Source organism: Panulirus ornatus, chromosome 11, assembly GCF_036320965.1.
Source record: "Panulirus ornatus isolate Po-2019 chromosome 11, ASM3632096v1, whole genome shotgun sequence".
NCBI classification, from domain to species: domain Eukaryota; kingdom Metazoa; phylum Arthropoda; class Malacostraca; order Decapoda; family Palinuridae; genus Panulirus; species Panulirus ornatus.
Window position 1 is genome coordinate 780,969 of NC_092234.1, and position 25,444 is coordinate 806,412.

A 25,444-nucleotide genomic window follows, 5' to 3' on the forward strand; every position below is an offset into this window, starting at 1 on the left:
ATGATTTGGGCGACCAGTTGGCTGGTCGTGTGCCTACTAGACCTGTCTACCTTGTGTGAACACTCCTGCTACCTCCCTCCTCTTAGTGACGTAACAAGAGTCACCTCAACCAACACTACAATCTCTGAAAATGTAAATGAAAACGTTGAACAGTTCACTCTTACTTGAAGGAGGACCTTCAGTGATGATTGGCATGACTGAGCTCACTGCTAACTATAGGGAAGAAAAGATAACATCTCAGTCACGTGAACATCATCTTCATGTAAACAGAGTAGACATCCGGGGAGTGGCACAGGCGTGTGTGACGACCATGACGTCATGGGACGGTTTATATGTTGGGATGTTTATGAATGAGGATCAAGTGAGGCGCCACATTACTTGTTGAGGTGCGACCGTCTGTCTGATCCACCCTTGATGTTTGTGTACCTCTGTAGCTACAGGCAGACGAGGTAGCTCAGATGGCACAGCTGGAGGATAGAGGGGCTGGGTGTGGCTCAAATGGCACAGTGGAGGATAGGCTTGGTGTGGCTCAGATGGCACAGCTGGTGGATAGAGAGGTGGGTGTAACTTACCAGGCACACTCAACAAACTTACTCATCTGCTGTTCGAACACTCACCTCCGTCTTCGTTGCCTTTATAGAGTGAGTTTATACATGTCCTCCAGTAATCCCCAGGGACCGCAGGATAATCCAGACGCTCATTGAAAATCCTAACCAACCAATCAGCAAGACAGTCACTCCTTCTCTTAATAAATTCAACTGCAATACCAGCCACTTCTGTCGCCCTGCCACATTTCATCTTACCCAAGGCTTTTACTACCTCTTCTCTCTTCACCAAACCACTCTCCATGACACTTCGCATACCAACCCGACCCAAACACCATGCAGTCGTAGTCTAGGTGAAGGGGCGCAAGTTATAGGAGCAATGAGGAATGTGTGGAAAGAAAGGTCATTATCTGAGAAGGCGAAGACGGGAATGTTTAAAGGTAAAGTCGATTCGACGGTGTTGTATGGATGTGAGGCATGAACTCTGAGACTGAATGAGTGAATATGTTGGAAGTGAACTGTTTAGAACAGTATGTTGTGTGAGGTGGTTTGATCGAGCAGGTGATGAAGTGGTAAGAGATGTGTGGTAATAGAAAGAGTGTGGTTGAGAGAGCAGAAGAGGATGTGTTGAAATGGTTTGGACATACGGAGAGAATGACTGAGGAAAGGTTGACAAGGAGGATATATGTGTCAGAGGTGGAGGGAACAAGGAGAACGGAGAGACCAAATTGGAGGTGGAAGGATGGGATGACTAAGATTTTGAGCAATCGGGACCTGAACATGCAGGAGGGTGAGAGGCGTGCACGGGATAGAGTGAATTGGAATGACTGAAATTTACTGTCATTGGACTGAACCAGGGCATCTGAAACGTTTGGGGTAAACCATGGAAAGGTCTGTGGGGCCTGGTTGTGGATAGGGAGCTGTGGTTTCGGTGTATTACACATGACAGCTAGAGAATGGATATGAGCGGATGCAGCTTTTTTCGTCTGTTCCTGAGGCTACCTCGCTAGCGCGGGAAACTGCGATCAAGTGTGTGTGGTGTGTGTGTGTGGGTGGTGTGTGTGTGTGTGTGTGGTGTGTGTGTGTGTGTGTGGTGTGTGTGTGTGTGGGTGGTGTGTGTGTGTGTGGGTGGTGTGTGTGTGTGTGTGTGTGGTGTGTGTGTGTGTGTGTGATGTGTGATAAGATTGGGTTTCACGTGCTGACGTCATTATCTACACACTTCCCTGATAATCGTTATCAGTCACTGGTTGTGGGTGGCCTCAACCACTTGGTCAGTATTGCATCGTATTCCTTTGTTTCCTTTTCCTTGGTATTCAGTAAGTGGCAGTTGTGGCAGCGACGTGTTGTTGTTGTTGCATGAGAACAATACTTGACGGTTGTAGAGGTAGATGAAAGGGGGGTGGGGGGGGGGGACGGTGGTGTTATCTCTGGAGATAAGATAAGATATGTGCGGGATGGGAGGTCTGGCTGAGGCACAGAAGCCAGTACTCTGGGTAAACACGACAACGATGGTTCGACGTCTCAAACTGTTGGATGATCAGGACAACCATCTCCAGCCACCACTTCAACAACAACAACAACAACAACAACAACAACATTCCAGGCAACATTCACAACAACAGGTAAAACTAACCCGACCACCTGAACCAGTAGAGCTGACCTGTAGCCACACCTGAACCAATAGAGCTGACCTATAGCCACACCTGAACCAATAGAGCTGACCTGTAGCCACACCCGAACCAATAGAGCTGACCTGTAGTCATACATGAACCAGTAGAGCTGACCTGTAGTCATACATGAACCAGTAGAGCTGACCTGTAGTCATACATGAACCAGTAGAGCTGACCTGTAGCCACACCTGAACCAATAGAGCTGACCTGTAGCCACACCTGAACCAATAGAGCTGACCTGTAGCCACACCCGAACCAATAGAGCTGACCTGTAGTCATACATGAACCAGTAGAGCTGACCTGTAGTCATACATGAACCAGTAGAGCTGACCTGTAGTCATACATGAACCAGTTGAGCTGACCTGTAGCCACACCTGAACCAGTAGAGCTGACCTGTAGCCACACCTGAACCAGTAGAGCTGACCTGTAGCCACACCTGAACCAATAGAGCTGACCTGTAGCCACACCTGAACCAATAGAGCTGACCTGTAGTCATACATGAACCAGTAGAGCTGACCTGTAGTCATACATGAACCAGTAGAGCTGACCTGTAGCCACACCTGAACCAGTAGAGCTGACCTGTAGCCACACCTGAACCAGTAGAGCTGACCTGTAGCCATACCTGAACCAATAGAGCTGACCTGTAGCCACACCTGAACCAATAGAGCTGACCTGTAGTCATACATGAACCAGTAGAGCTGACCTGTAGTCATACATGAACCAGTAGAGCTGACCTGTAGTCATACATGAACCAGTAGAGCTGACCTGTAGCCACACCTGAACCAGTAGAGCTGACCTGTAGCCACACCTGAACCAGTAGAGCTGACCTGTAGCCACACCTGAACCAATAGAGCTGACCTGTAGCCACACCTGAACCAGTAGAGCTGACCTGTAGTCATACATGAACCAGTAGAGGTGACCTGTAGTCATACATGAACCAGTAGAGCTGAGCTGTAGCCACACATGAACCAATAGAGCTGACCCGTAGTCATATATGAACCAGTAGAGCTGACCTGTAGTCATACATGAACCAGTAGAGCTGACCTGTAGTCATACATGAACCAGTAGAGCTGACCTGTAGTCATACATGAACCAGTAGAGGTGACCTGTAGTCATACATGAACCAATAGAGCTGACCTGTAGCCACACCTGAACCAATAGAGCTGACCCGTAGTCATACATGAACCAGTAGAGCTGACCTGAAGTCATACATGAACCAGTAGAGCTGACCTGTAGTCATACATGAACCGTAGGGGTGACCTGTAGTCATACATGAACCAGTAGAGGTGACCTGTAGTCATACATGAACCGTAGGGGTGACCTGTAGTCATACATGAACCAGTAGAGCTGACCTGTAGTCATACATGAACCAGTAGAGCTGACCTGTAGTCATACATGAACCAGTAGAGCTGACCTGTAGTCATATTTGGCATATTGACCATATCATTTCCTGATAACTTACGTCACCTTTCATAATGTACATGTCGTCCATTACAGCTGTATCTTGATGTAGCGCTAACTCTCACACTGATTCATCACTGTTGTATTGTTGTATCATTATGAGAATGTTGTATGATTATGAGAATGTTGTATGATTATGAGAATGTTGTATGATTATGAGAATGTTGTATGATTATGAGAATGTTGTATGATTATGAGAATGTTGTATGATTATGAGAATGTTGTATGATTATGAGAATGTTGTATCATTATGAGAATGTTGCAGTATGTGTGTGTGTGTGTGTGTGTGTGTGTGTGTGTGTGTGTGTGAACATTGCACAGTTTGTCTTATTGCCACAACAAGTGTTGTCATTTGTACAGTTGTTGACATGCAACTTTACCATCTCTGTAATGGAAGTAGTGCAACCTTGAGTCTGCGCTCCACTTGGAAGCAGAGTAAGGCAGGCTTCTTTTGAGCAGTTTACTCGAAGACATTGTCCTCCTCCACCTGCTGAGGATTGATGCAGCCTTGCTTGCTCGAGGGGCATCTCCTGCTCTTGATATAGCCCCTGTAGGTGGAGTCCCAGAACACACACACACACACACACACACACACACACACACACACACACACACACACCACACACACATCTCACACACACACCACACACACATCTCACAAACACACACACACACACCACACACACACCACACACCACACACACACACATCTCACACACACACACACACACACACACACACACACACACACACACACCACACACACATCTCACACACACACCACACACACATCTCACAAACACACACACACACACCTCACACACACCACACACCACACACACACACATCACACACACACACACACACACACACACACACACCACACACACATCTCACACACACACCACACACACATCTCACAAACACACACACACACACCTCACACACACCACACACCACACACACACACATCTCACACACCACACACACACCTCACACACACCACACACCACACACCTCACACACATCTCACACACACACCACACACACACCTCACACACACCACACCTCACACACACACCACACATCTCACACACACACACCACACACACACCTCACACACACCACACACCACACACACACACCACACACACACCACACACACACCTCACACACACACCACACACACCTCACACACACCACACACCACACACCTCACACACACCACACACACACACATCTCACACACACACACACCTCACACACACCACACACACACACCACACACACATCTCACACACACACCACACACACACCTCATACACACCACACACACACACACCACACACACACATCTCACACACACACATCTCACACACACACACACCACACACCGCACACACACCACACACCACACACACACACCTCACACACACCTCACACACACACCACACACACCACACACCGCACACACACCTCACACACACCTCACACCACACACACACCACACACCTCACACACACCACACACACACCACACACCTCACACACACCTCACACACACACACACCACACACACACACCTCACACACACACACACCACACACACACACCTCACACACACCACACACACACTACACACCACACACACACACCACACACCACACACACACCTCACACACACACCTCACACCACACACACATCTCACACCACACACCTCACACACACACCACACACACCTCACACACACACCACACACCACACACACACAAACACACACACACCTCACACACACACCTCGCACACACACACACACACACACACACACACACACACACACACACACACATAGTGAATCATATATTTCCTTTTTGATATTAGTTTGTCGTTTCCCGCGTTAAGGAAGAAGCGCTAGGAACAGACAAAGAACGGCCTCATTGGGTCATATCTGTTCTTTATGTCATATATATTTCATACATGCAGATACCTCCCATCTGCCATCGGGCCTTCACGAACCCTTCATTGGTTTTCCCCGACGCCTTCATATGCCCAGGTTCAGCCCACTGACAGCACGTTGCTCCTCGTGTATCACATTCTCATACACGTCTCACAACTTGCTACACGTTAAGCCCAAAAATCTGAAAGCAAGTTTCACTCCATCCTTCCACCTCTGCCTCAGTCTCCCCCTTTTCCTTGTTCCCTCCACCTCTGACATGTATATCCTCCTGCTCAACTTCTCTTCACTCATCTTTCCCATATGTCCAAGGCATTTCAACAAACCTTCTTCACTTCTCTCCACCACACCTCTCTCGTACCCTGTTATTACTAAGTATTCTTGCAAAGACCTGAGTGACGAGAAGGTTGAAGTGACATCATATTGGGAGAATCATTGTTTGATTGTGAAGGTAGTGAGTGTTTGGGTTAGCAAAATTGTGAAGGTAGCGAGTGTTTGGGTTAGCAAAATTGTGAAGGTAGCGAGTGTTTGGGTTAGCAAAATTGTGAAGGTAGCGAGTGTTTGGGTTAGCAAAATTGTGAAGGTAGCGAGTGTTTGGGTTAGCAAAATTGTGAAGGTAGCGAGTGTTTGGGTTAGCAAAATTGTGAAGGTAGCGAGTGTTTGGGTTAGCAAAATTGTGAAGGTAGCGAGTGTTTGGGTTAGCAAAATTGTGAAGGTAGTGAGTGTTTGGGTTAGCAAAATTGTGAAGGTAGCGAGTGTTTGGGTTAGCTAAATTGTGAAGGTAGCGAGTGTTTGGGTTAGCTAAATTGTGAAGGTAGCGAGTGTTTGGGTAAGCTAAATTCAGTTTCCATGTAATGTTATTGCAACCCTCGCATGGTATCTCATAATCACAACCATTTCAATCTTTAGGCGATGTTTTTATGAGCCAAAATCTCACTGTATTGCTCTTCTTAATGAAATATTGATTTCAAAGTCCTTCAGTTTTGTGTAAACCTGAAGATGTGATTCATCATGCAAACGTTAGGATCTTCATTTGCCTTCCATCTGCCAACATCTTCATGTCTCATCCGTTATTCTGTGGTTTATCTGCATGTATCCTCGTGCTCCCGCCTCAAGGTGTCTCGACCAGTGTTCCGAAGCACAAGTCTTAAACCAAACAAACACTTTATGAGCTGAGGTCCCACACTGTGAACGTGGTCAGCTGCCTGAGTGCCGCTGGAGCTTCATGGCGATAACCAGGGCAGGAAGGTCAGGGAAAGAGGGAATAAATAGTTAACATTTAAAGACGAGACGCAGACATGGAAGCAGTCACCTAACATTATGGTCTACCCTGACAGGATGTGGTCTCAACTTATCAGCAGTTACCCATGCCTAGCTCGGCCCTGCACACCGCCCACACGGGCCGGGCCGCCCACCACCATCTGGACACCGCCCGCACAGGCCAGGCTGCCCACCACCTCCCGGACACCGCCCACCACCTCCTGGACACCACCAACACAAGTCATGCCTTCCATCAGGTCCTGAACACCGCCCACACAGGTCAGGCCGCCCACCAAGTACTAACCACCGGCCAGAGAACACTGTGGGCGCCACAAGAGCGTTGCCACCAGCGGCAGGAGCCGCCACCAACACCCCACGCTAGCCTCTCCCTCACACCACACGTCACATACAAACAAACCACAACTTCACTCCCTCACCTCTCACATAATGCTGTACCAACCACTCAACCAGCACCTCTGCCAACCACTCAACCAGCACCTCTGCAAACCACTCAACCAGCACCTCTGCCAACCACTCAACCAGCACCTCTGCCAACCACTCAACCAGCACCTCTGCCAACCACTCAACCAGCTCCTCTGCCAACCACTCAACCAGCTCCTCTGCCAACCACTCAACCAGCTCCTCTGCCAACCACTCAACCAGCTCCTCTGCCAACCACTCAACCAGCTCCTCTGCCAACCACTCAATCATCAGGTCAACAGCTAAATCACTCAATTGCACAAAAGCCAAACAGCCATTTAAACCCACCACTTTGCCAAGCCAACCAGTTCTTCCGCCAGTATCTTGATCAAGGTCTACCCCAGAAACCCAATCAAGACGGTTTTCAACGACCCAGTCACAGTCCTCAAGATCATTCCAATCAAGGTCGGCCACAACAACCTTATCATAATCACCAGCAGCCCAATCCAGAGTCCCCACAGCAACACCAACAGGAGGAGGACATGGTACCCCGGGAGCAGACCCCTGCACATCACCTCTCATCACCCCACCTAAGCTCCCCCCAGGCCCAGGTATCAACACCCCCTAGTTCACGACCTGGCGGGTCTATGGCTCTCTATACACCGCCCAACAGAGGCGACCCCAGGGTCAAGCAGATCTTCGATTTGCTTCCTCCCTCTGGGATCAGTGGCTGGCAACCCGCATCAGAGGGGGACATGGGTGGTACTGCCCCAGGATGTCCCCCTCACCCAAGGGGCTGGACCAAGTGGGACGTGGGTGAGACAGCACTGGGAACCCCTCACCCAGGGGGCTGGACCCAGGGTGACGTGAGTGGAACAGCTAGAAAGGAGCAGGTTTCGTGCAAGATGGCCGGAGAGACGGTGGGCCAGTCTCTCACCAGCGACGATTGCCAGAAACTCTGGGAACAATTGATGGGGAAGCAGCCCCCCCAGGACCCACCTGTAGCCCACTTTCCCCAGAGAAAACCTTTCCCCGGAGAGCATAATCTGAAAGTGAATTTCCCTGGGGGATCACCCAAACTGGTGGTGGTAAGTCTCTCTCTCTCTCTCTCTCTCTCTCTCTCTCTCTCTCTCTCTCTCTCTCTCTCTCTCTCTCTCTCTCGTCAGTCTCTTGGTAACTCTTAGCCAACACCTCTCACCCCTTGACCCTACAGCCACCCAGGACTGGCAGCCACCCAGGACTGGCAGCCACCCAGGACTGGCAGCCACCCAGGACTGGCAGCCACCCAGGACTGGCAGCCACCCAGGACTGGCAGCCACCCAGGACTGGCAGCCACCCAGGACTGGCAGCCACCCAGGACTGGCAGCCACCCAGGACTGGCAGCCACCCAGGACTGGCAGCCACCCAGGACTGGCAGCCACCCAGGACTGGCAGCCACCCAGGACTGGCAGCCACCCAGGACTGGCAGCCACCCAGGACTGGCAGCCACCCAGGACTGGCAGCCACCCAGGACTGGCAGCCACCCAGGATTGGCAGCCACCCAGGCCTGGCAGCCACCCAGGACTGGCAGCCACCCAGGACTGGCAGCCACCCAGGACTGGCAGCCACCCAGGGCTAGATGTATATTGAATGTAGTGAAGACATGAGTCATGCTTAATGTATCATGTTGGACATATGTTATGGTAGTGATGATGATGGGATGTGGTACACAAGTCAAGTTGCCACGTTTCCTATGATAGCCTAACACTTCCTGGTGTACCGTGTGTACATTTACACAGATTGTTATATTAATGATTTTACTTCCTTCCAATGGTGTCGTCACATGCTCGGGTAGTGGCAAGACGAGGAAGGTGTTCGACGCCTGAACACCGAGATGGGCCACACAATCACTGCTGTAGTCAGCCATACGGCCTCCGTCAACGCCTCCGTCAGGTTCCTGCTGGTTTATTCCAAGGACTCGGAGACCACCCACCCGGTGCACCCCTGCAAGAACCATCAGAAGCCCCACCAACCTCGTGAGTCAACCTCAATACTGTCACCTCTGGGCCCTTAGTGTTAGGTCTGGGCCCTTAGTGTTAGGTCTGGGCCCTTAGTGTTAGGTCTGGGCCCTTAGTGTTAGGTCTGGGACCTTAGTGTTAGGTCTGCCCTTAGTGTTAGGTCTGGGCCCTTAGTGTTAGGTCTGGGCCCTTAGTGTTAGGTCTGCCCTTAGTGTTAGGTCTGCCCTTAGTGTTAGGTCTGGGCCCATAGTGTTAGGTCTGCCCTTAGTGTTAGGTCTGGGCCCTTAGTGTTAGGTCTGCCCTTAGTGTTAGGTCTGGGCCCATAGTGTTAGCTCTGCCCTTAGTGTTAGGTCTGCCCTTAGTGTTAGGTCTGGGCCCATAGTGTTAGGTCTGCCCTTAGTGTTAGGTCTGGGCCCTTAGTGTTAGGTCTGCCCTTAGTGTTAGGTCTGGGCCCATAGTGTTAGCTCTGCCCTTAGTGTTAGGTCTGCCCTTAGTGTTAGGTCTGGGCCCTTAGTGTTAGGTCTGGGCCCTTAGTGTTAGGTCTGCCCTTAGTATTAGGTCTGCCCTTAGTGTTAGGTCTGCCCTTAGTGTTAGGTCTGGGCCCTTAGTGTTAGGTCTGCCCTTAGTGTTAGGTCTGGGCCCATAGTGTTAGGTCTGCCCTTAGTGTTAGGTCTGCCCTTAGTGTTAGGTCTGCCCTTAGTGTTAGGTCTGGGCCCTTAGTGTTAGGTCTGGGCCCTTAGTGTTAGGTCTGCCCTTAGTGTTAGGTCTGGGCCCTTAGTGTTAGGTCTGGGCCCTTAGTGTTAGGTCTGCCCTTAGTGTTAGGTCTGCCCTTAGTATTAGGTCTGGGCCCTTAGTGTTAGGTCTGCCCTTAGTGTTAGGTCTGGGCCCTTAGTGTTAGGTCTGCCCTTAGTGTTAGGTCTGCCCTTAGTGTTAGGTCTGGGCCCTTAGTGTTAGGTCTGCCCTTAGTGTTAGGTCTGCCCTTAGTGTTAGGTCTGCCCTTAGTGTTAGGTCTGGGCCCTTAGTGTTAGGTCTGCCCTTACTGTTAGGTCTGGGCCCTTAGTGTTAGGTCTGGGCCCTTAGTGTTAGGTCTGCCCTTAGTGTTAGGTCTGCCCTTAGTGTTAGGTCTGGGCCCATAGTGTTAGGTCTGCCCTTAGTGTTAGGTCTGGGCCCTTAGTGTTAGGTCTGCCCTTAGTGTTAGGTCTGGGCCCATAGTGTTAGGTCTGCCCTTAGTGTTAGGTCTGCCCTTAGTGTTAGGTCTGGGCCCTTAGTGTTAGGTCTGGGCCCTTAGTGTTAGGTCTGCCCTTAGTATTAGGTCTGCCCTTAGTGTTAGGTCTGCCCTTAGTGTTAGGTCTGGGCCCTTAGTGTTAGGTCTGCCCTTAGTGTTAGGTCTGGGCCCATAGTGTTAGGTCTGCCCTTAGTGTTAGGTCTGCCCTTAGTGTTAGGTCTGCCCTTAGTGTTAGGTCTGGGCCCTTAGTGTTAGGTCTGGGCCCTTAGTGTTAGGTCTGCCCTTAGTGTTAGGTCTGGGCCCTTAGTGTTAGGTCTGGGCCCTTAGTGTTAGGTCTACCCTTAGTGTTAGGTCTGCCCTTAGTATTAGGTCTGGGCCCTTAGTGTTAGGTCTGCCCTTAGTGTTAGGTCTGGGCCCTTAGTGTTAGGTCTGCCCTTAGTGTTAGGTCTGCCCTTAGTGTTAGGTCTGCCCTTAGTGTTAGGTCTGCCCTTAGTGTTAGGTCTGGGCCCTTAGTGTTAGGTCTGCCCTTAGTGTTAGGTCTGGGCCCTTAGTGTTAGGTCTGGGCCCTTAGTGTTAGATCTGCCCTTAGTGTTAGGTCTGGGCCCTTAGTGTTAGGTCTGCCCTTAGTGTTAGGTCTGGGCCCTTAGTGTTAGGTCTGCCCTTAGTGTTAGGTCTGCCCTTAGTGTTAGGTCTGGGCCCTTAGTGTTAGGTCTGCCCTTAGTGTTAGGTCTGGGCCCTTAGTGTTAGGTCTGCCCTTAGTGTTAGGTCTGCCCTTAGTGTTAGGTCTGGGCCCTTAGTGTTAGGTCTGGGCCCTTAGTGTTAGGTCTGCCCTTAGTGTTAGGTCTGGGCCCTTAGTGTTAGATCTGCCCTTAGTGTTAGGTCTGGGCCCTTAGTGTTAGGTCTGCCCTTAGTGTTAGGTCTGGGCCCTTAGTGTTAGGTCTGCCCTTAGTGTTAGGTCTGGGCCCTTAGTGTTAGGTCTGCCCTTAGTGTTAGGTCTGCCCTTAGTCTTAGATTGTGGTTCCCATGGTGCCAGGTAAATCCCTTAGTGCCAGGTGTGGAGCCCCATGTGTGAGACCTGGGACCCTGGCACCTGTGCATGACCTGGTGATGACCAGGTCATGTTCTAGCCAAACCTGACCTACAATGCTGACCTGTTACCTCCTCCTATTACTGTTCTTTGACATCCCAAGTACCGACCCCTGGTCTCTCCCACAGTACTGACCCCTGGTCTCTCCCACAGTACTGATCCCTGGTCTCTCCCACAGTACTGACCCCTGGTCTCTCCCACATTACTGACCCCTGGTCTCTCCTACAGTACTGACCCCTGGTCTCTCCCACAGTACTGACCCCAGGTCTCTCCCACAGTACTGATCCCTGGTCTCTCCCACAGTACTGACCCCTGGTCTCTCCCACAGTACTGACCCCTGGTCTCTCCCACAGTACTGACCCCTGGTCTTTCCCACAGTACTGATCCCTGGTCTCTCCCACAGTACCGACCCCTGGTCTCTCCCACAGTACTGACCCCTGGTCTCTCCCACAGTACTGACCCCTGGTCTCTCCTACAGTACTGACCCCTGGTCTCTCCCACAGTACTGACCCCTGGTCTCTTCCACAGTACTGACCCCTGGTCTCTCCCACAGTACTGATCCCTGGTCTCTCCCACAGTACTGATCCCTGGTCTCTCCCACAGTACTGACCCCTGGTCTCTCCCACAGTACTAACCCCTGGTCTCTTCCACAGTGCTGACCCCTGGTCTCTTCCACAGTGCTGACCCCTGGTCTCTCCCACAGTACTGATCCCTGGTCTCTCCCACAGTACTGATCCCTGGTCTCTCCCACAGTACTGATCCCTGGTCTCTCCCACAGTACTGACCCCTGGTCTCTCCCACAGTACTGACCCCTGGTCTCTTCCACAGTGCTGACCCCTGGTCTCTTCCACAGTGCTGATCCCTGGTCTCTTCCACAGTGCTGATCCCTGGTCTCTCCCACAGTACTGATCCCTGGTCTCTCCCACAGTACTGAACCCTGGTCTCTCCCACAGTACTGACCCCTGGTCTCTCCCACAGTACTGACCCCTGGTCTCTTCCACAGTGCTGACCCCTGGTCTCTTCCACAGTGCTGATCCCTGGTCTCTTCCACAGTGCTGATCCCTGGTCTCTCCCACAGTGCTGATCCCTGGTCTCTCCCACAGTACTGAACCCTGGTCTCTCCCACAGTATTGACCCCTGGTCTCTCCCACAGTACTGAACCCTGGTCTCTCCCACAGTATTGACCCCTGGTCTCTCCCACAGTACTGACCCCTGGTCTCTTCCACAGTACTGACCCCTGGTCTCTTCCACAGTGCTGACCCCTGGTCTCTCCCACAGTACCGATCCCTGGTCTCTCCCACAGTACTGATCCCTGGTCTCTCCCACAGTACTGACCCCTGGTCTCTCCCACAGTACACATGTTGGAGGTGAAGGCAGGGACGGCTCCTCCCAGCTTGGAGGAGAGACCTCATCCTTCGGTGATCGTGGTCCCCAGCCCCTCCAGTGAGGGGCACTACAGCCTGCAGCTCAGGTTCTTGTGTCGCAACTCTTGCATCACCCGCAAGGGCCTGACGCTCGTCTGCCAGCTGGAGCTACAGTGAGTACGGTGGCCCCACCTTCACCACCACACTCACAGGCAAACAAATTATATCACAGACACACACGAGAACAACACACGCCTCTCCCTGCTCTTACTACACCTAATACTTATAATCTTGAGAAAAGGCAGGACTTGCTCTTGTTGCTCATCGTAAGATCACTGAGTTACGTGTGTGAGGGACGGGGTACCGTGGTCTAGTGCCCGGCCAGACAGCACGGGTAAAGTCGTGCACTCAATGCCAGTAGCCTACGTGTGTGGATGAGACTACAAGAAAGTACGCCACCTGACCCAAATGAGTGAAACTTAACAACCTCTGAAGTTGTGGTTACGTGTGTAGCTGTTACTAAACCCTCCACTATAACCAGACAGACAGAGACTAACACACACAATATTCGCACTACGTCTTCATGTACGCGGTCATCATGAAGACGTAAACCTGACGGTACCATACAACACATGTACGCCTGGCGAGGTTCCCTCATGTGTAGCAGGGTCTCAGCCTTCCGTGTTTGGCAGATGTTGATGTTTTCTGGACAGTTGGTTATATTCTTCATAGATTTACAATTATTCATTGGTTATAGAACATCAATCATTTCCAAACGGCAGCAAGTCTGTTGTGTGATACGAGGATGTGAGAAGGTGAGCCAACTGGTCGTGCACCCCCCCCCCCCTCCACCACCATTCTGAGCGAGGTTAGGTTAACTCATAATGTATTGACAGTTCTTTCATTACCTATTCATTCAGTTTGTAAAGTTCAAGAGAGACAAGTTTTTCTTCAAAAACAAAAGTTTCTCTTTTTTTATACTAAAGATGCCTTACGTTGCGCATCATAGGTGAAGCCTGGCTCAGTTGGGACGCTGCTTGGACCACAACAAACATATCCAAAGTCATCTTCACCTACACAAGGTGGATTATCATCTTTTCTTTCCACCATCACAAACTGTCTTCACTTGTTCCACTGACTCTTTACCTTGTGATACATACATGTCAGTATCTTCCATTACACTCTTCCTGGCTGCATGTGTCTCCTGCACTTCATCATCACAACAGGAAGCAAGAACACAGGTCATGGTTTCATCCAGTGTACCACAGGTCATGGTTTCATCCAGTGTACCACAGGTCATGGTTTCATCCAGTGTACCACAGGTCATGGTTTCATCCAGTGTACCACAGGTCATGGTTTCATCCAGTGTACCACAGGTCATGGTTTCATCCAGTGTACCACAGGTCATGGTTTCATCCAGTGTACTACAGGTCATGGTTTCATCCAGTGTACCACAGGTCATGGTTTCATCCAGTGTACCACAGGTCATGGTTTCATCCAGTGTACCACAGGTCATGGTTTCATCCAGTGTACCACAGGTGGTGTTGGTTGGGTTAATTGTATGTATCGTGTCGTCTCGTCTTCGTGTTGTGGTTGGTTGGTCGTATTCATTTATCTTGTTGATCAGTTGAGTCAGTTCTTCACATAGTCTGGCAATTGAGGATGTCACTTGAGCAGTGATGTAAGAAGAGGAAAATGATTTACTTTATATCTTGACCAAGATATGGTGCAACAAATATCCACTTTCAAGCCAGGATATATTTGTTTACATGACCTGTGTTGTTTGTTTCATGATGTTAAGTACCTGTGTTGTTTTTTGATCTTGTAGTGACTCGATTATTGATTCGATGTCTGGTTCAGAGCGTCAAGGTGAGGTATCAGTTGCTTCAGAAACTTGTGCATGGCGGCTGAGGTGCGGTTTTCACGAAAACTACAAGAGGATGTGTGACATCACCTACTGCACATGTTGAGTGCCACAATCTTTGTGTGATATATTAAGGTTCTGCAGCATCTGGACATGATCATGTATTCAGTGGTGCTGAGTTACTTTATGTAGGAGTTGCTAGCAACACAGAGTCACTCTTTTCTTTCTAGTGTTTTTTTCAGCACGGACAAGATGCTGTTCCAGCTTGTGGATGTGTCATGGACAATACATAGCTTGGGGTTGTGGCAACTGACCTGAATGTTGTTGAGTTCATCTTGTGTCATCGTTGACTGATGGAAAATGAGTGGCAACGCTGCGATATATCTGAGGTGTCTTGTCTGTTTCATTTTGTGATGACATTCCAGTTATAACAACTTGTATTTTATGTAAATTATTTACACCTGACAAGAATAGAGCTCTTTTTATATTTGCTCCAGCATCAGACAAAACACGGTGCACACTTATACTGAAATGTCCCACTTCATCAACATATCATGAAACTTTATACATTTCGTGTGGCCTGTGTGTGTGTGTGTGTGTGTGTGTGTTGGTGGTGGTGGTCTGGTAGCTCGGCACATAACACAAAGCTCAGTCTCTCAAACACCTTACTGATAACATGTGCAGTTCCACACAACACCTGCTGACGTATCTGGCCACACATCATTTGTGAAGGACGTCTTGCTCTCCTGCTTCACTACATCAATCAATCATTTTATTTCATTGTAAACAAACTCATTCATGTCATTGCATATCAATGACGAATAAAAGTTTGGTTTCTTCATCGTATATTGTGGAGCAGCTTGAGATATCGTCAACATGACTGATGGTAAATCATTCATAACAAACAAATCTTCTCCACATTTATTCACTTTCTTTGATTTCATGTTAGAAGCATTACACACTTCTCCACTATGAAAACATTCTTCAACATTCCATGTTAGAAGCATTACACACTTCTCCACTATGAAAACATTCTTCAACATTTCATGTTAGAAGCATTACACACTTCTCCACTATGAAAACATTCTTCAACATTCCATGTTAGAAGCATCACACACTTCTCCACTATGAAAACATTCTTCAACATTCCATGTTAGAAGCATCACACACTTCTCCACTATGAAAACATTCTTCAACATTCCATGTTAGAAGCATCTCACACTTCTCCACTATGAAAACATTCTTCAACATTCCATGTTAGAAGCATTACACACTTCTCCACTATGAAAACATTCTTCAACATTTCATGTTAGAAGCATTACACACTTCTCCACTATGAAAACATTCTTCAACATTTCATGTTAGAAGCATTACACACTTCTCCACTATGAAAACATTCTTCAACATTTCATGTTAGAAGCATTACACACTTCTCCACTATGAAAACATTCTTCAACATTCCATGTTAGAAGCATCACACACTTCTCCACTATGAAAACATTCTTCAACATTTCATGTTAGAAGCATCACACACTTCTCCACTATGAAAACATTCTTCAACATTCCATGTTAGAAGCACACACTTCTCCACTATGAAAACATTCTTCAACATTCCATGTTAGAAGCATCACACACTTCTCCACTATGAAAAAATTCTTCAACATTCCATGTTAGAAGCATCACACACTTCTCCACTATGAAAACATTCTTCAACATTTCTCTGCGTAACGTGTGACTTCACTTTTCTGTCTTTAGTTTCTCCTAACTTTTTTTCTTTTTTTTCTTGTGCTTCTGATTCTTCAAACAGATTTTTGTGCATTGATTTCAAATAGTTTTTCAAAGATGTAGTTGCACGTGCGTTTTGTGTATAACCTTCTTAGCACACAAGACAACGTTGAATTGCTTGGGTGTTCCACCAACTACTTCCACACTGAACTCTTTCTTAACGTCACTCTACATAAAAAGTCGTTAAGTCTTGATGATAAAGTAATTATATCACATGAAACTGTGTGTGATTATATCACATGAAACTGTGTGTGATTATATCACATGAAACTGTGTGTGATTATATCACATGAAACTGTGTGTGATTATATCACATGAAACTGTGTGTGATTATATCACATGAAACTGTGTGTGATTATATCACATGAAACTGTGTGTGATGATCATTAATCTACCCCCGAGGCAAGCCCCCCCCCCCCCTCCACCACCACAACACTATCATTGAGTGATAAGAAATGGTCAACGTTGCCAGTTCTTGTTTTTCAGTCATCATTTGTATACCACCACATCCTGTCTGTAAGTATGTATACCACCACATCCTGTCTGTAAGTATGTATACCACCACATCCTGCCTGTAAGTATGTATACCACCACATCCTGTCTGTAAGTATGTATACCACCACATCCTGCCTGTAAGTATGTATACCACCACATCCTGCCTGTAAGTATGTATACCACCACATCCTGCCTGTAAGTATGTATACCACCACATCCTGTCTGTAAGTATGTATACCACCACATCCTGTCTGTAAGTATGTATACCACCACATCCTGCCTGTAAGTATGTATACCACCACATCCTGTCTGTAAGTATGTATACCACCACATCCTGCCTGTAAGTATGTATACCACCACATCCTGTCTGTAAGTATGTATACCACCACATCCTGTCTGTAAGTATGTATACCACCACATCCTGCCTGTAAGTATGTATACCACCACATCCTGTCTGTAAGTATGTATACCACCACATCCTGCCTGTAAGTATGTATACCACCACATCCTGTCTGTAAGTATGTATACCACCACATCCTGCCTGTAAGTATGTATACCACCACATCCTGCCTGTAAGGACGTGGATGCTTATTATGTCGCAAATGTGGATGATGTTTATGTTATCACACGCTCGGCTACGGATGTACATTTTGAAAATGATGCGGGAATACGATCCATCTCTACTCCATACGGTCAACAAACAACACAAACATCTGATACAACAACACAAACATCTCAGACAACAACACAAACATCTCAGACAACAACACAAACATCTCAGACAACAACACATTTAAAGCAACACACGCTTCTCAGGCTTTCATCATTTAGATCACACACACACGTCTCCTCGACCTGACCTGACCTGACCTGACATATCCTCACCTGACCTGACACATAACCTCACCTGACCTGACACACCATCTGACCTACACCTGACCCGACACATAAGGTCATAGCCTTGCTTGATGTTATATAAAGTCGCTGACCTCAGTAGAGGTCACCTGACCTGACCATAGCTTTGCTCAATTTGTCACAACCTGAGGTGACTTTCCTATGCTGCCTCTCTGACCTGAAATGGGCTTTCAGGTGTGACGTGACCCGGGTTGCAATGTCTGACCTGACCTGAGGTAGGTCTGCTGCCTACCATGACCCTAGCCACTCCTCTACACATTGCCCATATCCAAGATCCTGAACTCGTCTGCCTCAGTTTGACCTAATCTGACCCCACGACTTTTGCAGAGGTCATGTGGTGGGTCGTGAGTGCTTCAAAGTCAAGATTAGCGCCTGCCCCAAGCGTGATGCCAACATGAACCACCGCAGACCCCAAGATCAGGCCAGCAAGCGGCAGAAGACAGCGGACGCCACACATGAGGATCAGGGAAGGGTGAGTACAACTTGTTACTGTCCTCTTGCCACGGACGGAGGCTCATCTGCTGCATGTCTCTCTGTCTGTCTCTCTGTCTGTCTCTCTGTCTGTCTCTGGTGTTTGTTGTTACGTATACTGTTTCATTTGTCGCTAAGGTCAGATCTCACACTCAACACATCTTTTCTTTTTTCAAGCTGTCTCCCGCGTTTGCGAGGTAGCGCAAGGAAACAGACGAAAGAATGGCCCAACCCACCCCCATACACAATGTATACACACACACACGTCCACACACGCAAATATACATACCTATACATCTCAATGTACACATATATATATACATACACAGACACATACATATATACCCATGCACACAATTCACACTGTCTGCCCCCATTCACTCCCATCGCCACCTCGCCACACATGGAATAACATCCCCCTCCCCCCTCATGTGTGCGAGGTAGTACTAGGAAAAGACAACAAAGGCCCCATTCGTTCACACTCAGTCTCTAGCTGCCACGCAATAATGCCCGAAACCACAGCTCCCTTTCCACATCCAGGCCCCACACAACTTTCCATGGTTTACCCCAGACGCTTCACATGCCCTGATTTAATCCACTGACAGCACGTCAACCCCGGTATACCACATCGATCCAATTCACTCTATTCCTTGCCTTCCTTTCACTCTCCTGCATGTTCAGGCCCCGATCACAAAAAATCTTTTTCACTCCATCTTTCCACCTCCAATTTGGTCTCCCACTTCTCCTCGTTCCCTCCACCTCCGACACATATATCCTCTTGGTCAATCTTTCCTCACTCATTCTCTCCATGTGCCCATACCATTTCAAAACACCCTCTTCTGCTCTCTCAACCACGCTCTTTTTATTTCCACACATCTCTCTTACCCTTACATTACTTACTCGATCAAACCACCTCACACCACACATTGTCCTCAAACATCTCATTTCCAGCACATCCACCCTCCTGCGCACAACTCTATCCATAGCCCACGCCTCGCAACCATACAACATTGTTAGAACCACTATTCCTTCAAACATACCCATTTTTGCTTTCCGAGATAATGTTCTCGACTTCCACACATTCTTCAAGGCTCCCAGGATTTTCGCCCCCTCCCCCACCCTATGATTCACTTCCGCTTCCATGGTCCCATCCGCTGCCAGATCCACTCCCAGATATCTAAAACACTTTACTTCCTCCAGTTTTTCTCTATTCAAACTTACCTCCCAATTGACTTGACCCTCAACCCTACTGTACCTAATAACCTTGCTCTTATTCTCATTTACTCTTAACTTTCTTCTTTCACACACTTTACCAAACTCAGTCACCAGCTTCTGCAGTTTCTCACATGAATCAGCCACCAGCGCTGTATCATCAGCGAACAACAACTGACTCACTTCCCAAGCTCTCTCATCCACAACAGACTTCATACTTGCCCCTCTTTCCAAAACCCTTGCATTCACCTCCCTAACAACCCCATCCATAAACAAATTAAACAACCATGGAGACATCACACACCCCTGCCGCAAACCTACATTTACTGAGAACCAATCACTTTCCTCTCTTCCTACACGTACACATGGTACACATGCCTTACATCCTCGATGAAAACTTTTCACTGCTTCTAACAACTTGCCTCCCACACCATATATTCTTAATACTTTCCTTAATACCTTAACTTTCTAAAATGGGGAAATAAATATATATATATATATATATATATATATATATATATATATATATATATATATATATATATATATATATACATACATGTATATATTCATTTATCATACTTTGTCGCAGTATCCCACGTTAGTGAGGTAGCGCAAGGAAACAGCCGAGAGAATGGCCCAACCCACCCACATACACATGTATATACATACACGTCCACACACGCAAATATACATACATATACATTTCAACGTATACATTCATATACATACACAGACATATACATATACATACACACATGCACATATTCCTCCATGCTGCCTTCATCCATTCTCGCCGCCACACCGCCACATAAAATAGCATCCCCCTCCCCCCGCGTGCTACACATGAGGTAGCGTTAGGAAAAGACAACAAAGGCCACATTCGTTCACACTCAGTCTCTAGCTGTCATGCAATAATGTCCGAAACCACAGCTCCCTTTCCACATCCAGGCCCCACAGAACTCTCCATGGTTTACCTCAGGCACTTCACATGCCCTGCTTCAATCCATTGACAACACATCGACCCCGGTATACCACATCATTCCAATTCACTCTATTCCTTGCACGACTTTCACCCTGTGTGTTTAGACCCCGATCGCTCAAGATCTTTTTCACTCCACCCTTCCACCTCCAATTTGGTCTCCCACTTCTCCTCGTTCCCTCCACCTCCGACACATATATCCTCTTGGTCAATCTTTCCTCACTCATTCTCTCCATGTGCCCAAACCATTTCAAAACACCCTCTTCTGCTCTCTCAACCACGCTCTTTTTATTTCCACACATCTCTTTTACCCTTACGTTACTTACTCGATCAGACCACCTCACACCACACATTGTCCTCAAACATCTCATTTCCAGCACATCCATCCTCCTGCGCACAACTCTATCCATAGTCCACGCCTCGCAACCATACAACATTGTTGGAACCACTATTCCGTCATGATATGTGAGGTCATGATGTGTGAGGTCATTATTTGTGAGGTCATGATGTGTGAGGTCATGATGTGTGAGGTCATTATTTGTGAGGTCATTATGTGTGAGGTCATTATTTGTGAGGTCATGATGTGTGAGGTCATTATTTGTGAGGTCATGATGTGTGAGGTCATGATGTGTGAGGTCATTATGTGTTGTCATTATTTGTGAGGTCATGATGTGTGAGGTCATTATTTGTGAGGTCATGATGTGTGAGGTCATTATGTGTTGTCATTATTTGTGAGGTCATGATGTGTGAGGTCATTATGTGTTGTCATTATTTGTAAGGTCATGATGTGTGAGGTCATGATATGTGAGGTCATGATGTGTGAGGTCATGATGTGTGAGGTCATGATGTGTGAGGTCATGATGTGTGAGGTCATGATGTGTGAGGTCATTATGTGTTGTCATTATTTGTGAGGTCATGATGTGTGAGGTCATGATGTGTGAGGTCATGATGTGTGAGGTCATGATGTGTGAGGTCATGATGTGTGAGGTCATGATGTGTGAGGTCATGATGTGTGAGGTCATGATGTGTGAGGTCATGATGTGTGAGGTCATGATGTGTGAGGTCATGATGTGTGAGGTCATGATGTGTGAGGTCATGATGTGTGAGGTCATGATGTGTGAGGTCATGATGTGTGAGGTCATGATGTGTGAGGTCATGATGTGTGAGGTCATGATGTGTGAGGTCATGATGTGTGAGGTCATGATGTGTGAGGTCATGATGTGTGAGGTCATTATGTGTTGTCATTATTTGTGAGGTCATGATGTGTGAGGTCATGATGTGTGAGGTCATGATGTGTGAGGTCATGATGTGTGAGGTCATGATGTGTGAGGTCATGATGTGTGAGGTCATGATGTGTGAGGTCATTATTTGTGAGGTCATGATGTGTGAGGTCATGATGTGTGAGGTCATGATGTGTGAGGTCATGATGTGTGAGGTCATGATGTGTGAGGGCAGTTTGGCTTGCAGGTGAGTGATCGTCCCACGCTTCGCTCACTCCACAACCTGTACATAGAGAGGAAGGAGTAGCAGTCACTTGCGCCGGCAGCAGCTGACCACCTCAACATGGTGTCCACCTTGTGCGCTCAGCTTTGTGTGAACACATATCTTGTTGACGACACATTACACATTGTCACATAATCTTGTAGCAGCAGCACGAGGAACAGCAGCAGGAGGAGCATGAGGGACAGGAGCAGCAGCACCAGCAGAAGGAACAGCAGCAGGAGGAGCAGCACCAGCAGGAGCAGCACCAGCAGCAGGAACAGCAGCAGGAACAGCAGCAGGAGGAGCAGCAGCAGGAGGAGGAGCAGCAGCAGCAGAAGGAACAGCAGCAGGAGGAGCAGCACCAGCAGGAGCAGCACCAGCAGGAGCAGCAGCAGGAACAGCAGCAGGAGGAGCAGCAGGAGGAGCAGCAGCAGCAGCAGCAGAAGGAACAGCAGCAGGAGGAGCAGCACCAGCAGGAACAGCAGCAGGAGGAGGAGCAGCAGGAGGAGCAGCAGCAGCGGGAGCAGGAGGAACAGTAGTAAGAGGAGCAGCAGCAGCAGCAGCAGCAGGAACAGGAGGAACAGCAGCAGGAGGAGCAGCAGCAGCAGGAGGAGGAGGAGGAGCAGCAGCAGCAGGAGGAGGAGGAGGAGGAGGAGGAGCAGCAGCAGCAGCAGGAGCAGCAGCAGGAGGAGGAGCAGCAGCAGTAGCAGGAGCAGCAGCAGGAGCAGCAGCAGCAGCAGCAGCAGGAACAGCAAGAGGAACAGCAGCAGGAGGAGTAGCAGCAGGAGGAGCAGCAGGAGCAGCAGGAGCAGGAGCAGCAGCAGGAGGAGCAGCAGCAGCAGGAGTAGCAGGAGCAGCAGCAGGAGCAGCAGCAGCAGGAGCAGCAGCAGGAGGAGTAGCAGCAGCAGGAGTAGCAGCAGCAGGAGGAGCAGCAGGAGCAGCAGCAGGAGCAGCAAGAGGAACAGCAGCAGGAGGAGTAGCAGGAGGAGTAGCAGCAGCAGGAGGAGCAGCAGGAGCAGCAGCAGGAGCAGCAAGAGGAACAGCAGCAGGAGGAGTAGCAGGAGGAGTAGCAGCAGCAGGAGGAGCAGCAGGTGGCCGCGCTGTGTGGACGACCATGCCCTTCATGGAGGGGTCCGTCCCGCTGTTGTACTCACACTAACCTCTACTCATTACCTAACTTAACCTCTACTCATTACCTAACTTAACCTCTACTCATTACCTAACTTAACCTCTACTCATTACCTAACTTAACCTCTACTCATTACCTAACTTAACCTCTACTCATTACCTAACTTAACCTCTACTCATTACCTAACTTAACCTCTACTCATTACCTAACTTAACCTCTACTCATTACCTAACTTAACCTCTACTCATTACCTAGCTTAACCTCTACTCATTACCTAACTTAACCTCTACTCATTACCTAACTTAACCTCTACTCATTACCTAACTTAACCTCTACTCATTACCTAACTTAACCTCTACTCATTACCTAACTTAACCTCTACTCATTACCTAACTTAACCTCTACTCATTACCTAGCTTAACCTCTACTCATTACCTAGCTTAACCTCTACTCATTACCTAGCTTAACCTCTACTCATTACCTAACTTAACCTCTACTCATTACCTAACTTAACCTCTACTCATTACCTAACTTAACCTCTACTCATTACCTAGTTTAACCTCTACTCATTACCTAACTTAACCTCTACTCATTACCTAACTTAACCTCTACTCATTACCTAACTTAACCTCTACTCATTACCTAACTTAACCTCTACTCATTACCTAACTTAACCTCTACTCATTACCTAACTTAACCTCTACTCATTACCTAACTTAACCTCTACTCATTACCTAACTTAACCTCTACTCATTACCTAACTTAACCTCTACTCATTACCTAACTTAACCTCTACTCATTACCTAACTTAACCTCTACTCATTACCTGGCTTAACCTCTACTCATTACCTAACTTAACCTCTACTCATTACCTAACTTAACCTCTACTCATTACCTAACTTAACATGCAGTTATTACCTACCTTAACTTGTAACTATTTTCAAAGTTAACTTGTAGTTATCACATAACTTGTATTCATTAACTAACTTACTTTATAGTTATTACCTAATATAACATTTACTTATCACCTAAATTACCCTGCACTTCTTTCCTAACTTAACTTGTGGTTATCACCTAACTTAAACCGTACTTATCACCTAATTCAACCTGTAGTTATTATCTCACCTACCCTGTACTTGTTACGAGCAAGTTGTTACCATCTGTCCATACGATGAGGAGGAGGGGGGAGCACGGGTTCGTGACCTTCCTCCTCCTCCTCCTCACCAGCAGCAGCAGCAGCAGGAGCAGCAGCAGCAGCAGCAGGAGCAGCAGCAGCAGCAGCAGCAGGAGCAGCAGCAGCAGCAGGAGCAGCAGCAGCAGCAGGAGCAGCAGCAGGAGCAGCAGCAGGAGCAGCAGCAGCAGCAGCAGCAGGAGCAGCAGCAGGAGCAGCAGCAGGAGCAGCAGGTAGGCAGTCTTGTAGCACCGGCACTCTGCTGCTGTTGACGTATCTTCTTTGGCCAGGCTGTAGGCGTGGTTCAGGCGGACGTGGGCGTGGCTCAGGCGAACGTGAACATGGATCAGGCGGACGTGGGCGTGGCTCAGGCGAACGTGAACATGGATCAGGCGGACGTGGGCGTGGCTCAGGCGAACGTGGGCATGGATCAGGCGTCCGTGGACGTGGCTCAGACGGGGATGGGGGAGGTACTGGAGGCTGCACGAAGGTCGGCTTACCTGTCCACCATGGACCGACGCTTCAGGATCCTCCATCCCTCTGACTACCAATCAGCTGCCCAGGAGTTCTCCCACTGGTGGGACTCCCAGAGGCTCCACTAGTGACCTCTGCCACTGGTGGGACTCCCAGAGGCTCCACTAGTGACCTCTGCCACTGGTGGGACTCCCAGAGGCTCCACTAGTGACCTCTGCCACTGGTGGGACTCCCAGAGGCTCTAGTACATATTCACGGTGATGATGTGTCTGAATTGTCAAGTAAGGCTTTCTGGGAGAGCCAGGCTGGGGAGCGGAGGTTCTTGCAACTCCAGGCTGGGGTAAGGAGGCTTCTCCAACCCCAGGATTGGGTTGGGACACTTTTACAACCTATGCTAGGGTGATGAGGTGCCTGGAACACCAGGCTGGGTTGGGTCAGTGCCTGGAACACCAGGCTGGGTTGGGTCAGTGCCTGGAACACC

The 25,444-nt window shown here is 48.4% G+C and overlaps 1 protein-coding gene across 1 annotated transcript; it reads left to right on the plus strand.

The window, feature by feature from the left end:
* Positions 1-2,013: 2,013 nt before the first annotated feature.
* Positions 2,014-25,444, plus strand: LOC139751169 (uncharacterized). Its single transcript, XM_071666287.1, has 6 exons — positions 2,014-2,167; positions 6,968-8,398; positions 9,145-9,325; positions 12,973-13,156; positions 18,370-18,514; positions 24,780-25,444. Exons 1-6 carry the CDS (start codon positions 2,054-2,056, stop codon positions 25,089-25,091), a joined length of 2,367 nt encoding a protein of 788 aa, XP_071522388.1. The 5' UTR covers positions 2,014-2,053; the 3' UTR covers positions 25,092-25,444.